The sequence below is a fragment of the Cygnus olor genome, chromosome 3, assembly GCF_009769625.2.
Source record: "Cygnus olor isolate bCygOlo1 chromosome 3, bCygOlo1.pri.v2, whole genome shotgun sequence".
NCBI classification, from domain to species: domain Eukaryota; kingdom Metazoa; phylum Chordata; class Aves; order Anseriformes; family Anatidae; genus Cygnus; species Cygnus olor.
The window spans coordinates 38,428,068-38,445,839 of NC_049171.1; the positions used below are offsets into that span (position 1 = coordinate 38,428,068).

The 17,772-nt window shown below is 43.6% G+C and overlaps 1 protein-coding gene across 1 annotated transcript; it reads right to left on the minus strand.

Annotated features, from left to right (window-relative positions):
* On the minus strand, positions 1–17,772 carry AKIRIN2 (akirin 2). The gene is made up of 5 exons (XM_040553812.1): positions 17,155–17,772; positions 5,543–5,686; positions 4,835–4,984; positions 1,003–1,074; positions 1–683 (listed from the first exon to the last, which is right to left on the minus strand). Exons 1-5 carry the CDS (start codon positions 17,366–17,368, stop codon positions 673–675), a joined length of 591 nt encoding a protein of 196 aa, XP_040409746.1. The 5' UTR covers positions 17,369–17,772; the 3' UTR covers positions 1–672.

A 17,772-nucleotide genomic window follows, 5' to 3' on the forward strand; every position in this document is an offset into this window, starting at 1 on the left:
TTAGAAGTAAATGTTTTATTCTTCCAACTAAATTCCAGTACTACAAGGGCAGTAAAACAATGATACACTGAAAAATTGCAGCAATAAACATTTGTTAAAGACTGATAGAATAAATAAAAACTACAAAAATGAGAAATCATATAAACCCATTCTTAACCCCCAAAAAAGTCATGGAATACAGAAATGCCCTCCTTCACTATTTCACAGGCAGTACTGTGGGCTATTTGCTTAAAATTGTCCTGGGATTACATTCTAATTTAACTGTGATTACAGCTCTGTTGTAGTGCACAGTTATGAAAACCACACTAACTTCAGTCAGAAGTGTCATTCTACATTTTTATTTACACAACCAGTGAAGGGCAACTTCTAGAACACCAGCTTTAATCCTTTACTTTTTCAAACTTATTAACATAAGAAGCCAAATTGTAATGATACAGCAAATGAGGCCACTGGTATTATTACAGGTAGCAAAGGTCCACATCCAGGTGGTACGGACATCAGGGAGCACTCCAAAACCAGTTGCTGCATAAGAGTGGTTGCCACTGACAAAAGCTTGAAATAACCTGTGTTCACAGGGGGAAAAAATATGGCATTGCTGCAAGTCATTACTGGGACAGCTTGCAACAATAAAACGGGGTGTATAGGGCAGCCCACATATGCAGAAAATATGATTCATGAAACATCTGAAAAAAAAGAAAAAAAAACAAGAGTTAATGATGAAGGTAACAAAAGGCAGGGCTATCACAAACCTGGTATAGCAATATCAAAACCTTTTTGAGAATCAAAAACCAGCACGTAATGGGTGACAGCTCTGCATGTTTTAAAACCAAAGCTGCATTTTACCGCACATCTTCCTTTCAACCTCGGCTCTCCATACTACCAACATGAAGAATTTTTGCCTTGGGTCCTAGTCGAAGCTTAACAATGAACAAAGGCCATTTAAACTATTGAACATTTGGTAATCCAATGCTGCTACAGGAACTGGAAGAAATAGATACTCACAACTGGCAGGCTGTTCTCCATATCGTCGCATGATTTGATCATGCGTGAACTTCACAAATGCGTCGTATTGTTCTGCAAGCATGAAGCATTAGAAGTGTGAGTCTATTAAGTTTAACTCAGGCTGAAAAATATTCAAGGCTACTTTTTATACCATATAAATCATATCAATTAAACACACATCCACTAACAGCAGTTTTAAGTGACTCTGCACAGTTCATAGCTACCATTTCTTTTCCATCCCCTATGAACGATGCAGCATGTCCCCTTAATTAAAGAATTTCCCTTAGAAAAACAGTAATATTATCAAAGATAACTATATTGCACATACACAAAGACCTTGATACACCCAGTACATGCTAAGTGTCAGAATCTGTTATTTTGAAGTAACTGAGGATGCTCATTTCACAGATGCTAAGAAGGGCAGAGCAGTTCAGCAAACACAGCATTATGGTCAGTGCTAGGGCTAGAAATGTAACTTCTCTCTGCTCTTGCCACTACCAGATGTAGAACCAAATTAGTTTAATGGTATGGAAACAAAGTAGTACAGGAAAGGGACTTGCTACAAAGTTAGAAACTCTTTTTGGTGACTAGCCGAACATGAAAAGCAAAAGGCAAACTAAAAAGATGAGATGCTAAGTGACTAGCACTTCACTAATCCCAGCCACAGAAGTAGCCACACTAGGAGACACATAGCTGACTGTGGACTGCATGAAAACAGCCACTGCGTGATCTGAAATGAAATTTAGGTATCAAACATTCGTTTAGCTTTGGACTAAACACTGTTGTTTCCTAGACAGATTATTTCTATACACGCATACATACACTCACAATATTTTATTCAGCTTTAATACTGCACTCATCAGCAGGATATCACCTTTCAGAATTAGGAAATTGAACAAGGAGAGTAATATCTACCAGATGCCGCTCCTCTCCATTCCCCTTCCTCCCTTGTGGAAAAATACATGTGCAGCAATGTGGGGTGTTCTGAGAAAAGGGCAAGGTCAAAGAAGGCAATCTTCAACCAAAAATGCAGTTACATTGGTAGTGGTTCCTAGTCCCACAGGTTTGCCCCATTAAAGTCCCCATCCTCTTGCAGGGATGAGCTTCACCTTTGAAGTAAACAGCGTATCAGTAATCAGCAAGTAGTGCAGCAGCCGCAGCAGCCCCAAGTACGGACCTGACTCAGTGATCTAAGGACATTCATCCTCGCCTGAACGGGCCCAGTGTCATGGCAGCCAGTTCCCCTCTGCCCACAAGCAGAACCTCTGTTTCAGTGCAGTTGTGATTGATGGCTTTGCAGCAGCCATGTGAGGATCTTAGCCAAACAACAAAATAACACAAAGAGCAGACTGAAGGATTTGTTGCCCAGAAACCATTTCCAAAAACAACAGCAACCAGAACTTTTCCTAGAAGTTATGTATTAAAGGCCAGAACCATCCTGCAACCTTTCTTCCTTAATGGTTTAAGTCAACATAGACAGCCACTTTTGTAGTGTCATCTTTGTTAACAGTACGGCTTTGGCAATTTAAAGAATCCACGGTTACTAAAAATCCCCTTTCTTGTGGCACTCAGCTTGAGGAAGTTAAGCAATCCAAAGGCAAGAGTGATCTAAACTGAACTGTTTGAAAACTGAAGTGAACAACTGTAAAGATACTTGCCCAGCTGGAATCCCGCACCATACATTCTAACAATTTAAGTCAAAAGATGGCCATATACCCTACATACAAATGTTATTGCTATACTCTAACTACTCTATAACTTGAACCACAGTAATAAAGAGCTCTTTTTCACACGCAGATTCTAGAACAGCTTTCAAGCTAAGGTTTCACGGAGCCCCTTGCACTCCCTCCTCTGGTTTTCCAATCTGCAAAGGATTTTGCAATCCCAACTTTATGCTAACACAGAGGTTTTGAGTAACAGACAGAAAGGGACATCAGGGCATTACAGTGATCTGAGTTTTCCATTCATCAAACGCTAACTCTGTATGAAAGGCAACTCTGCTCACAAAGAACACGGCAGAGAGGGAAAAAAGGCAGTATCTGGCTAACTACTTACAAGAAAACTGTGATTCAGACAGGAAACAAGGAAAATACCTGAGATCCAAGCATTCAGTTAAGTCACTTGAAAGAAGCTATTCAATTAAGATCTGTTACAGAATTTCCAGTTACATTTCCACTGATTTCACTAGTCTGTAAGAAGGAGTATCACCTTACTGCACAAAGTTTAGAAAAGCATATAGTCACTGTCAGCAGAAAAATGTTACTGGACGCCTAAGGAAGGAATTAGTCTAAATTCTTTTGGCAGTCTCTCTTTCTAAATTCCTATATAAAACCGAAAATTTACTAACAGCTTGATATATGGGATGCAGTAACTTGACCTCTTTCAGCAATGACCCTAAGAACAAATACACCTCATCTCATCTCACTGTAAACTGCCCCATGCCCCCAGCAGAAGCCACCCCTCCTTCCTAAATGACTTTCAGACTGACACAAAGAGCACATGCAAGAACTTGCCAGAAGGGTTCCTGCTGTAAAGAACTACAGAAAATGTCAGAAAACATCTGGGGCAAATCTACAAACATATCTGCTCTTCAACTGGTTACGATGATCACTGTTAACCGAAATATGCTTTAAGAGAACACAAGAAGTGACCCAATTCCTAACACATAAATTAGAAGAAGAAAACTCTACAGAATCCTAGTTCATCAGTCTGAAGCAGGTTAAAAAGAAAACTGTAGAAATGGAACATTAGGCCCAAATAAAATTAAGTATTTAAGGCTAATCGTGTATTAAAGAAATGAAGATTTAAGAGGGACTTAGAACTATGCCAGTTTTTATAGAGCAGTGGCGGACCAGCAAGCACAGAACATGAACAGGTGCAGAGACAATACTGTCATGGGCAACCCACAACCCTGACACAAGCCTGGTGACCTCCTGTGGTGTGGGCATACCCACAGAAGGTTTTACTCCCATACCTGGATAGACTTACAAACTTTAATCCTGATGTGTGTTCAGGTGGGATGCAGAACAGTGGCGGGTGGGTATTTAAAAGCAGGTTTGCTGCCAAAGAGTGCACTCAGAAGGTATTCACTAACCACTAAGTATTAAATTAGACACCAAATCACATTGTGAAGGCACCTACCTCTGAACGCACCAGAATTTAGGTGCTCAGACATTACCAAAATGCTTAGAAGTAGAGGACAACGACAACTAAAGAAAGGTCCTTTTTTCAGTGCTGACATTAACATGATCCTTAACAAAATGTAAGTTGGCATCAGGCACCAAAAATATCAGTTGAGTGGTAGGAAATAAAAGAATTCAACACACAGGATCAGAAATGCATCTCAACTACTGATGCTCAAGCAGCAACCAAACTACTCCACTGGCAGCAGCGTAATGTAAGTAACTGGGAAGAGAAAGGGAAATCTTAGGTACTGTCTTCTTGCCAAATTCCAGAAAAAGGAAGTCAGTTCCCAAGCAGGAAAAAAAAAGTCCTTCACAAAGAGCTCTTAAGCCAGTAAAATAGAACGTCTTTCTGGCAAAAAAACATGAAGAGGAAATGATCAATTCAAACACGATAGCAAGAGAAAATTCTATCTGAAATAAAACCTCTGTTTCCATTGATTGGTAATACCCAGGAGTCACAGTTTCTATCCAAGGCAGCACAAAAGAGAAAATCCTATCAAAGAGACTACGCATATTTTTTTCTGTCCCATATACAATCTCATTCCTTAATCAGATTAGGTCAGAAAAAAACACAGCATATCACAAAAATGAGAAAAGAATTACAATTCTGAACTCATCCTAGCACATTATTTTGAACTATAAAATACCTGCAAGTTTTGTGGTCAAAATTTCTTCATACTCTTCACGGATTTTCTCTTCACGCTCTTTCAGCAAACGTTCACAGATCATTCCAACTTGTCTGAGAGTAAACAGAGGCTGTTCTTTTTTCAATGGTGATGATGCTGCAGATGAAGTACCTAAGAAAATATTTGGGTGCACCAGTTTATCACTTGTGAGTAGTTCTGAACCAGTATCATAATCAGTTTTCTTCACATCTTTTACGTTAAAGAAACTTTACAAAACATTTGGAGAAAAGTTTGTGTCATTTGAACACTTCTAATTAAAGTAAAATTTAACTGAACACTCAAAAGGAAGACATCTGTGATTGATGATACGCATCAGTATCAAAACACCAGGAGTGTTGTTCCACAATGTTACACAAATGGCCATTGCCACTTACATTCAAGCTTCCATTTAGTATTAAAATTGTAGCATATTTTTGCAAAGACAGCTGCTCCACTAAAGCCTATTATAAGATCAGCTGCAGGGTAAGCAGGATGGTCTCTTGAAAACCTTAAAAGCTTTGCGTCCCACTGACTGCTAAAATGAGAAGGTACAATCTTCCAGATCAATGCTAGTATTGCCCAAAAAAGAATAAGTGATGAGAAAGTACCATAAAACAGAAGACAACTAGGGAAAATTATTGACTCAGAATCCGAAAACATAGTGAAAATTACACAGAATTTTCTGGGTACCTGGCAAAGCTGGTCCAGTAAGGAGAAATGCATGTGGCTGTGCATCAGTAGAACAACAAGGATCTGTCTGCTGGAAGCTATTTTCTAAGTGTCTCCTCTTCTGCATGCGTTTGTACTCCTGTTTTATGTTGTACAGAATTTGTTCTAGAAGAAAAACAACAGAAGAATTAAAAGGCTAAAATAATTGCACTTCAGAATTTCACTTAAATTTATTTCCACTCAAACGCCAAATACTGTAGATGACTAACAGATGATAAGAGCTAGACTCTTAAAAACATGTCCTGCAAAAACAACGTTTTACCTAAGACGCAAGCCAAATAATGAAACCTAACCGAAAGGAAGGTAACTCCAGACCGTTTTCACAAGGAAAACACTAGCGAAGTATGTTGTTAGTTAAGGTCAAACATCTGCGCCAGAGTACTGCTAACAAAAATTAAGAGCAGAACTTTAAAATTTAGGAACCATCAACTGTACGACACACATGGTAAAAAATAAGCTGTAGAACTTGCGCTGGCATTCATCACCTTCCCTCCAAACGTTTCATCTGCAATCACCTTTCTCCTCCACACACCATGGTTATCGTTCACAGAGCTAAGGGGAACAGAAGACTCCAGAATAACACATCTCCAAGAAATACCACTCCTCCCTGTACAGTTACTGGCACACAGGCAGCAAAGCAGAGAGGGAAACAATTTAGACAAAGTATTTCTAAAACAACTACAGCTTAAAACCTCCAAGAACTGGAAACTGACAGGCAAAATACGAATGTATTCCTCAACATTTTTTCATAGCCCCAAATCTCTTCAAATAAACCCTGTGGATGGATCAATAGCCTATTTTAAATTAAGTATGGCAATTTATAGGTCAGCATTTGATCGCACCGTGAAAAATACAGCAGGTGCTTTCAATAACCTCATTTCCATTGAGATGAGAAATGACAAGGAAAAAACAATCCTTGCAATAAAACTATCAGGCCTGTATGCTTTCTCTCTTAAATTCCACGTGACAAAAAGCTCTCAGGAACATCAGTGCCCTGAACGGATATCCCCTGGCTATGTCAAATATTTAAAAAATGCATTCCTCTCCCTCATCTTCCAGGGGACCTTCACAGAAAGAGACCTCCAAAGACTTCTTCCTTATGACAATTCTTGAACACTCAAATACATTTTGAAAAACCATTTCCCTAAGCAATCAGCTTCCATTGAGACTGAGCTTCTAAGCTTCTGGCAGACAGCTTTCCAAAGCTCACATACACACAAATCAGCATCGTCGTGTCAGAGTTACAAAGGACTCCACTCAGTTCCTTCCTGCTTCTGTTCATTTTACCAATACTGTTGAAATTTCTCTACCAAATTTCAGTGTTTGAGAACAGAAAGTTCTTGAGGTTCCATATTTGCACATTTCCTAGTAAGCCACCAGCTGAAGCAGGTTAACTTCAGCAGACAGCTTTTTCAGTTGGTGGCTGAAGCCTATGCTAGCGCAAGCAGAAACAAACATTTGCCAATTCCTAGTTCAGAGGTTGAACGATTGTGATGGGTCTCCAATTCCATAAATCAATCCAGGAGCTTCCAGTTTATTAGAGAGGAAACCATCTCCAGTCAACAGAAATATCAACGCCTTCTCAGCAAAGGAGCTTGTTTGGATTTTGTTCGTTGGTGAAAAGCCCTGCAATTTCTACCTTGTCAGTCCCATGCCTACAGTGCTTGAACAATTTTCAATCTCCTACAAGGGGAACAGTAACTTTGCTGAAAGAAACAGCAGCCGCAGAAGACATAGTAAAGAAATACAATCAGGAAATGAAGGAAAGTGAGGAAGTGGGGGAAGAAATGCACTCAAGGCTGGCTGGAGAATTTATACTTCTTGCAGGACATATTTATATATACACCTCCACTGTGGCACAGAAATACATAAATCAGGTTAAACCAAGACAAAGGTAGGCTTCCAAAACGAAGCAGAATCCCATGCAGGATTTGTCTTATGCATACACACTGCATCAGACATTCGGAGGCGGCGCTGCAATGTTTTACTCAGCAGCGTGATGGCCACAAAGCAGTACTTTTCCTCATAATCCTGTGCTGCTCCAGCTAAAGAGATAGTGCTTAATTGTGAGCAAGAAGCGAGTCAGCTCCTAAGATAACATCTGTCCTAAAGCATGTCCACACTACAAGGACACACGCTGTATTTACATCAACAGACAAACGCAACACGCCACGTGCAGCCTTCACTATGACTACGTGGTCTCGGGCAGGCTTTCCAAATTCTGTATGTAAGCCAAATTTGGGGTGTAACAACTTAGATAGAAATCTTCTAACTCTTCTTAATATTATAGTTATGCAGAAATATTTTCGAACCAGATTAACCTCCAAATTTGTTAAGAAAAAAAAAAAAGCTGAATGGACTCTGGTCATTGGATAAAACCACAGGAGGTAAAGCAACAATCATCTGCTAGGTTCCTTCCAGCCCTAACAACCTCTGCAAATCAAACAGAAAACAATTCAGAGAAAACGTAAAAATGACAGGCAGAAAAGAAGGACCAAAAGCAAGATATACAAGCAGGGAAAAAAAAAAAAATCATGTACTGACTTTAGGAAAACAGTTTCAACTGGGACAGGAAATGAAGGGCTGTGCACCAAGGATACACAATTCTATTCAAAATTATATTGAATTGCAGGCACAGAAATCTCAATGGTATTAGACTAATTTCACCTACTTCTAATTTGGCAATACTTTTTTTTTTTTTTTTTTTTAAAAAAACTCGCTTTCTTCTAATCTTGCACTGACAATCAAAAGCCTTAAGAAAAGCTTCTGACAGGCACACTGGGACAGCCCTCCCCCCTTTAATAAAAAGCTGCTTTGATGGCTTGCACAGCTGTAACTTCAGGGAAAGGGCTAAAACTAAACAAATATGGGAGGGAGCAGGGAACTATGTAGAAATGACAATGCACTGCCTGCACTGCAAACAGCCACCAGGAGAAAAAGGCTGGAAGTTGAAGTCCTGGCCGCACACGTGAGCATGCCGTTAAGCTCTTTGGGTTACCAGCACTCCTATATTTGGTCTAACGGGGGGATTTAAAGTCCTGCTGGTCAGCATGTAGAGCAGGACTACAGAGCGCTGCGAGCACAGGCAAGCGACTGAGAATGACTCAGGCTTCCCCATTTGTGACATGGAGACCAAGATGCAAAAAGCGCTCCTTTAACTCACCATCAAGCCATTCAATCTGGACTAGTAATACTTCAAATTACGCAGGCACATTTTTGCAGCAGCCAGGACCACATCTGTATATTCTTTATTAACATACAGCGGCATAAAATCCATTACTTCAAGCTAAATGACTTCACTGCAAAGTGTAAATTTGCAAACATTTACAGCCAATTTCAAATGAAAATTAAACAACAAATCCAAGTCACTAAAACACTGGATTAAAACTGGCCTAGATTTGATCTGTATTACACTTGTTTGTAAAAACATTTCAAGTAACTATTAAAGGATGCAACTGTTAATACATTATTTTTAGAAAAGCGTAAAAGAGCTAGAGTATGTCCAAATTCACAGAGGTAACAAAGACAACACACATTTATTCACATTCTTAATTTGCGTTTATGTTTATAGAAGTGAACGAAACATTCTGGATTTGCCAGAGTGCATTTACACAAGCACTACCTAAAGTAAGTGTAAACCATGATTATGACCTTAAAATTTATTTAACTGAACCTAGCAGGGTAAGAGTAGTTGTGGAATGCATCAAGCCACTTTCAGCATTTACCGTTTTGCTTAAAAAAATCCAGTCAAATTATGTCCAATGAATAAACATTTTCTTTAAAAGAGTTTTTATAGTGCATCAGTACATGAAAGCAGCCATGAAATCCTAAGGCAGTGAGAACCAAGCAACTTCTGAACAGTATCTACAAAGCAGACGTCGAAGTGTCAAGCCCTTTAAAACTCTGGCCTAGTTAAACGAAGTTTAAAAATTAGCAGATCTCATTCTCCAACCTACTTTGGATTCCAGAAAACCTTCCAGCCTTTTCACATTCAGTTTCTTCACTTCCTTCACTTCCAGTTGTACCTACTCTCTCTGCACTGACAACTAAATTAAAGCATTCATTTAACTGGTGTCAAAGACAGGACAGGTTTGCTCCTTAAGTATGAAGGCCCAAACTGTCTTTTTCAACAATGACATGCATTTCAATTAACAAATTTCTTTATACGTAGAAATCTAGAATCTGAAAGTGTACTAATTAGAGAAAACCTAAATTTAAGCAAGCTTCTCTAAGACTGTAAAACTGAAGTGAGAACTTGAATCATATGTACTGGAATTCATTAGGTATTCTAAATAACACTTGCATCCATCTTATTGGTGGTGAAGTTCAAGCCAGGTATTGTGTTTCATGCAGCAATGTTATGCATGAGACGATAGAAGGCACATATTTAATACAATCAGACCTACATCACGGTGGCCTACCTTTGGTTTCATTTTAACTTCATCATATCCCCCGTGCTCAGTGTTTCCTACAGACTAGGAGTAGCTCTGAAAGCGCAAAGACAGCTACAGGAAACCCCGGGCAGAGGGGCTGAAAGTGAAAACCAGGCCTGCTGAATGTAGGGCAGCAGAAAGCCAAGCTTCTAACACACTGAAATGAAGCGGCACTCCTAAGTGACGTTCCCAATTCGAGATGACTGTGGATGCCAGCGGTTACTCAAGACCGAACCGTGCGTCCCCTTCTTCTAACCCTCATTTAGAAGGCCAGGTTCAATGCCAGGACAAAGAAGGGTAAGACTGCTGTGGTCGCCATGACTGCGCAAGGCACAGGGGATTTGGCTACATACACCTGAACTTAATGAAATGCACAGATACTCTTTCTCATCTGGAGTGCTGTCTGCTAGGATCATCATGTGAACTATCTTTGTTTGTGAAATCTTGCATTCGGGTGACGGATGGCACTCACCCAAGCCTTCTTTCCAAATCTGAGCTATGATTCAGGGAAACAGAATTACACATTTATGTTGCTTTCGCACGCAACGAAGAGAGGTGAAAACCTGAAGGGGCAATTCAGAATTCACATTTGACAACTGAAATACGATCTGTCACACTGATGCATTACCAAGCCAAATATTTACTTCCTGGGAGTGATGTCTACTTCTCACTTCCTTTAATTCATGACAAAAAGACGAGAAATTATTTTTTTCCAAAGTTGTCATCTAATTACTTCATCCTGACCTGTAATTACCCAGAAATTATGTACAAGGGAAGCAGCAGTTCAATTTGAAAAGGTAATAAGGCAAACAATTATTTTCTCCATTTTAATAACCTCTTATCAACTACAAAAGTGCTGATTGTTTCCCCTGAAGGATTTTTCTTTTTTGGCTTGATTTTCAAACCGGCAGTCTCGCATCTCAGTTCCCAGCTTCTCTCGTTTAGCTGAAGGAAATGTTGGCAGAGCAAGGAGGTAGGTGACTCAATAGGCTGAAATCAGAGCAGCAGTTTTCCTGCCCTGAAATGGAACCTGAAGCTCAGGTTTCAGTTTGCAGTGTCACCGTTCAACGTGTGCATTCGGACCTGAACCGTGCCTGAGATTTCTTCTAAGCGAATCTGTCGAGCGCTATCCCCACGTCAGCAGCTCACATCTTAAGGGCGTTCGGCTCCCTCTGAAGCAAAACCACTGTCCTACTTCAGATCCATCTCCCTTACTCAGCATTTAGTTGCTGCTACCACATTCCTAATTTTGATCTCCCCACCACATTACTGACACACAAAATCGATTTGAAGCGGCTTGTTGCCCGCCCCTAAGGACAGCCCTGCTGCAGAGCAGTGGGTTAACAGCATTCCTCACTTTTTTATCTCCTCATACAGAGCGTCCACAGACACAGCACAGAAATTAGAACGGTCCAGATACTCCTCTTCCCGCTTTGGTCACAGACATCCATCACTCCGGCTGCGTTTCTTAGTTAGGCATGGTGTGTTAGGCTTCAGTAATCAAATGTATACTTTTGGAAATCACGTTCATCTCAGAGAAGCACACTCCAAGACAGAAAACCCTGTAACGGGTACGTGCTGACAGTTCACAGCCAGCGTCTCCAGCTCCAGAAGCAGCTCGTGGCGGGTCCTGCGGCACATGACCGGCTGCCTCGCGAGATCCAATTACTCGGCTGCTCAGCCTGATGAAGGTTCTGGTTCTGCCACAGCGAGCTGGCTGCTCACGCAGCCGTTAGCTCATCCCGCCAACGTGCTATTTCAGGAAATCCCAGCTCTCCTGATCAAGAGGTTGAGCAATGAAAAATAAATCAAGCAATGCAAAATATATTAGATACAGCAATTAGATCTTTCTCTTCGCACACAAAAAAATGTCACGTTGCATTTATCAGACTTGCCACTGAAATGAAAAAACTGCTCCTACATTTTACGACATCTAAGTCCAAGGGTACTTAACATTTATAGACACCACAGGCATCTATACAGAAATTTCTCAAATAAATTAAATGATCAAGACCAGATGCAGCTGTTATGATCCTTCCCCCTGCCCCCCCCATTTTTTTTTAGGGGATGGGAATGTTTTGTTTTTCAAATCCTGATGGTTTCTGCAAAACTAGAGCACAATGAGAAGCCTGGCATCTTTCCACAGTAATTTAGCAATAAATACACATGCCGATAAATCTTAACAAAACAGAAATTAGGCAGAAAGAGATGCCGCAGGACCTACACTCCTCATTGTGAAGCTGCTACATTTGTTCATCTAAAATGCAAACCTGGACGTGGCCACTGCCCGACCAAAAGTTTCAGAGAGAAGTCCCTCTAAGTTTGCTCAAGAGGACGACCGAAAGGTCATGGGAGGACACTATGGGGCAGGCCAACTGCTCTTCCTACTCAAAGAGTTCAAAGTCATTTTCTTGCCTAACTTTGAAAATTAGTGCTAATTAGTCCACTTTTTCAGATTATTCTGTGAAAGACAAAGGCCTTGTATTTAAGACGTTTAACTATTTTCTGTTTGTAAATATTTGGTCATCTCCCAGAAGGCAGGCTCTTCCAAACCCCTCTCTTTGCCATCTCCAACCAGAGACGTTTGCTAAGAGGCTGCCATTAAAGCAGCAAACACCAATTACGCCCGCCCATTCCTAAGCGGCGCATAACTTCGGGAGTTTCCATACACTCTCAGATTTTTGACATTATCTCCGCTTGGCTTTCGGCCAGTGACCCGAGGTGAAGACTATTCTCAATAACCCCACCCATACAGTTTTTTGGTTTGCAACACCAGTGAGTTACTGGGGAAACGTTCAAGCAGATGAACGTTTCAGATGGAGAGAAGCGTTGCGCACACAGATGCAAGAGCTTGCTTGGGGATTTTTAAGAGATTTCACAAACTGTTTTTAAATACATTCTTCTGGATTCTACAAGGTTCTGGCTGCAACTTAACCTCTGATTTTGAAATAGTAGTAGGCAAGAAAGCTGCTGGGATGGGTTTGTCTTCTTAGCTACTGTGTATCACGCACGAGATTTCAACTCCTGCCAGCATTATCCCCTCTCACCCTCGGGCCGGATGGTTTTATTTGGACTGCATTTCCCACTGCAGCTTCTGTCTCAGAAATACCCAGACAGGCAGGCTTCCTAAAACCAACCTGTGCTTTTTAATTCAAGAAAGGACTTGAATGTCATTTATTCATATATTTATATGAACTATATTTTATAGTAAATATTTTATTCACATGTTTATAAAATTTTCTTGCCCAGAACGCAATCTTTCTTCGTGGTAAAACTGCAAATAGCAGTTCTAAACCAGATCCTCCGTCAGAGAATACAAAAAATACCACCACTTCTGCCCTTCAGCTGCTGAAATTTAACAGCTTGAAACCAAGACTGTGTACTCCCTCAGGACTTCCCCAGGAACAGAACACATACAGTGCATCACCCAGACGTCCCGACCCAGTCCCCTCCTTACCAAGTCCGCCCACTCGGCCGTACTCCTGTGATACCGCAGCGCACACCCAAGAGACCTGCCGAGGAAGATCTTCAACGCCCTCAGTAACATCAGGAGCTGCCTTCCTGTCTCGCCCAGCGTGTCACCAGAGTCTCACCTATAGCCAGAATTTGCACCGAAGTAAAACTCATCCGTAGGATCCGACCAGGAGAAAACTCCTCAGAAGAGACACTGCTGCAGGATCAGGGCCTCCTCACGTCAGGCAACTACAGATGGGTGCTGCTCACAACAAGCTTACTTTTCAGAAGGTAATTCTAGATGCAAACAATGCTATCCAAAAATTACCAAACGCACTCACAGAGTATGCTTAAGTAAGCATAAGGTCAATTCCACAGAAAACATAGATGGTGAAGCCACAATTACAGCTTGGCTGCCAAATTCATTGAGAAACTGGAAGTGACCTAACAGCTGTTCAAATAACCACAAAATATTAAAGTACTCTTGTGAGAGATAAATTTCATCATGAATAAGCCTTCCCTGTCTCGAGCAGACTTATCGTTTATTTGTCTGCGAGCACTCCACAAAGACAGCTGTTTTCTCATCTGACTGCCCACACTGTGTTCGTGGTTCTCAGCCCCCCCCCCAATCAATTCGTATTCTGCTTCCAGATAATTCGTTCCTGAAATGATTAACCATGTGCTAAGCAGTTCTGGTGCTGATAAGTTAAACAGTACCATGACACGGTATTAGGTTGAAAAAAACACTTTAACATGAAGTTAAAATGAAGTACTGGCATCTGGCTTTATATCCACACCTCTGGTTTCATACCAACATAATTTTCCTTAAATAAAATTCAGACAGATACCTTTTAAGTGTCGGTAATCTTAGTATTACAGCTACACCCTGAGAAAACCATAAGTGAAGTCAACTGAATTCTGACTATTGTTACTGAATTTCTCAATATAAAACCGAACAAAACAGTGACTCAGTTGGGAACACTTTGAAAATCAGACTGGAATTCTTTTCAGACAGAGGGCAAGATTTATCTGACCCAAATGGAGACATTTGCATCAGAAATGGTCACATAAATTCATTTTACAGTCAACGGGAAGCAATACATATTTCTAAAGTAGGCTTTGCCTCAACCCCAGGCAGAGCTCTAGAACAAACCATCTATTTCTTCCAACTGACTATCAAGAATACCACAAATTATTAGGTCAGATGTACATTTACAAAATTAGATTGGATGAATCCCGCAAAATCTCTGTGGCCCCTTTAAAATGATAAGCTCTATTTTGTCCGCTGATGGCTGAAATAAAATACACCCAACGTCATTATACTCCTAAATTCAACCAAAAGGAAAAAGCAAGCAAGCTCCTTTACGGTGACATTTGCACTAGCACTGCATAAAGGGTTTTTTTTTTTTTTTTTTCCTTGTAACAGAAACCAGAGGGAGCTTTTACACAAAAGCCATGTAAATGCGCCCAACTTGCAAACACATCCAGCTTTGCTCAGGATCATTTGGTGCTGAAAGAGGCATTTTGATTCAGTGCCCTCCACTTTTCACTACTTTATATGATGCCTTCTATAAAACATCCTCGTCAGTGCAGAACCACCTTTTCGCATGGATTACAACCTCCATCTCTAATTTTTTCAAGAGAGGCCTGTATCTGCTCAAGTTCAGTAGCAATTTAGTTTTTAAGGGCTTCAATCATTAAGATAGGAATGGAGGCATTACCTCAAATACTGCTGAAATCTAATCTACTATAATCTCTGCTGAAAATTGTATTGATTTGTCTCCTTTCAGCAATACACATGTACTGGCCAGACAATATTTATATTAAATATTCATAACCTAAGGTTTCCAAATCCCAAAGAAACAAGCCAAAATAAATCATCGCTATGAAGCAACGCTTATCTTCTAGAAAGAATCAAACGATTTCTGATGTGAAAGATCTATCTCAAAGCATGTATAATGCCTCACTGTACCGGGGAGTGCAATCCATCACAGCTCTCATCCCAGACCGCTGACTCATTCAAGATCTTTTCCTAGAGGTTCAAAAAATATCAACGCGCTGATGCCAAGTGTAAGTACTTTGTATGCCCTCTATACACTTCCCTCCGAGCAAATTTTTTTTTGTAAAGCCATAAAGGAAAAGAAGTGTTCTACTGTACAGCTTTCAGAACTAAGAATACAGAAACGAGGGACATGGAGGAGATGACAATCTGAAAACACATTCAAACTTACTGCCTGGTCAACACTGGCAGTTATCCGGGGCAAACTTCTGTACAGAAGGGCGTAATGAATGCAACAGCAGAAGGAATTCTATTGTAACAATTACAGAGGGCTTTTTCCTGCACACAAAGGACACAGACCTACACCTCATCACTGCAACCACTCATGGCTGCAAGCATAAACGTTCTTAAGTGCATTACTGGAAGCCACCCACTAGACTAACCATAGGAAGGGCCAATCAGTCCTGCGTGCCCAGCCAAGATTCATTCCTTTCTTCTCTTCGTACTCATTGGTAAAACAAACTCGGTTGATTTTTAATTGACACAATTACACAAGCCGACCTGAAGCTTTCAAGGCCACCAGTTGAATCATCCCTCGCACGTTAAGCACGGGGAAGGGTTTCGTTCTCGCCCAGCGTCTCCGAGAGACGAGGAGACTGCTTGATCCCATTTTATCTGCCCTAAAGGCAACTCTCACACCAGCACACAATCGCTCCCATCACTCCCTTTTCGTAGGAAACTCGAAGGATGCCGCAGGATGGGTCATCCGGGACGGCAACGCGCCTTATGGGGCTGGAAGCGGAATCCCCCCTTTGTTTTATCTGCTTTTGCCTTTTCCCACTGGCGTTTTGCGGGTGATTGATGACAGGCCGCCCTCCCTCCCTCCCTCCTTCGCTCCCTCCCTCCCACCCCCCCGCCGTCTGGGCACGGCGAGAAGGTGCCGCGCCTCGCCTCGGGCCCCCGGGAACAGCCACAACGCTCCCGGGGGGGGGGGACACGGGGGAGGGGTCCCAAACCCAGCGGAATCCCCCAAGGAACGGGCACGCCCCCCCCCCCCAACCCGCCCCGCCGGCAGCCGCGGCCCCCGCCGCCCCCCCGGCATTTCCGCAGTCCTCGCCCCTGCGGCTCTCCCGGCCACAGCCAGGCACCCGTGGAAGAGGAGGAAAAAAAAAAAAAAAAAAAAAAAAAAAAGAGCCGTAATTACCAAAAATAAATAAATAAATAAAACACAACCCTCCCTGCCGAGCCCCCCCCAGCCTCGGCACCGGCTCAAGCCTCCCCCCAACCCCACCCCGCCCCCCACCCCCCCCCCCCCCCCCCCCCTTTTCGGCTCCCTTTCCCCAGCCCCCCCCCACCCCAAAACGCCCCCCCCCCCGACCCCTTTCCCCAGCCGCCCGCGCCGCCCCCCTCCTTCCTCGCCGTCCCTCCTCCCCCTCTGCTGCTGCAAACGGCCATTTCTATTGTGTCTCTCCCCCGCCGCCGCCGTGCCAAGCCGAGCAGGGATCGCCCCCCCGCCAGCCCAACCCAACCCAACCCAACCCAACCCCCGGCTGCGACACAAAATGGCCGGAGGGGGGGCGCCGCGCCCACCCCAGCCTCCCCTTCCCCCCCCCAAAAAATAAAACCAACCCCAAACCCCGCGGGGGGGGGGGGGGGGGGGTGTCTCCCGAGCACGGCGAGCCCCTCACCTGTGGTGAGCCGGGACGACACCTCTCCGAAGGGCGAGGGCTCCATGCGCAGGTATTTCTGCGGGGAGGCGGCGGCGAAGGACGAGGAGGAGGAGGAGGAGGCGGCGGCCGAGGCCGGCGCTGACAATGGCGCACATCGCCTCCGCTTCGGCGACGCCGGGCTGAGCAGCGGGTCGAAATCCAGAGTCCTTTTCAACGTGGCGCCGCAAGCCATGGCGCCGGGCGGCCGCCGAGGGGGCTCGCAGCGACGGGCAGGGGGCGCGGAGGCGGCCGGCCCTGCCCTGAGGCGCCTTCCCCGCGCTGCGCGGCGGGCGGGACGCAGGGACAAGGGGGGGCGGCCGCGTCAGGGCCCTCCGCCGCCTCCCTCTCGGCCTCTCCCCGGGCCCCCCCGCGGCTCGGGCTCGGGCTCGGCCGGGCGCCCTCCCCTCGCTCTCTCTGCGGCCGCCCTGCCCCGGCGGCGCCCGATACCGGCCGCGAAAGGCGGCGGGGGGCCGGACGGGTGTCGGGGTGCGGGGCCGGGCCCGCTCAGCCGGCCCTCGGCCGCCGATGACGAGCGATGGCGGCGGGGCCCGGGCGGCGGCGGCGGCGGCGCTCCCCTCCGTGCCTCCCGCACCAGCA

What these genes read in the sequence shown, in the direction of transcription:
- AKIRIN2 (XM_040553812.1), bottom strand. Translation starts at nt 17,368, where the DNA reads ATGGCTTGCGGCGCCACGTTGAAAAGGACTCTGGATTTCGACCCGCTG. An exon ending in TACTGGACCAGCTTTGCCAG is followed by an intron (nt 4,985 to 5,542) that starts GTACCCAGAAAA and finishes ATATTTTCTTAG; the next exon opens with GTACTTCATCTGCAGCATCA. An exon ending in TTTGACCACAAAACTTGCAG is followed by an intron (nt 1,075 to 4,834) that starts GTATTTTATAGT and finishes TCATGCTTGCAG; the next exon opens with AACAATACGACGCATTTGTG.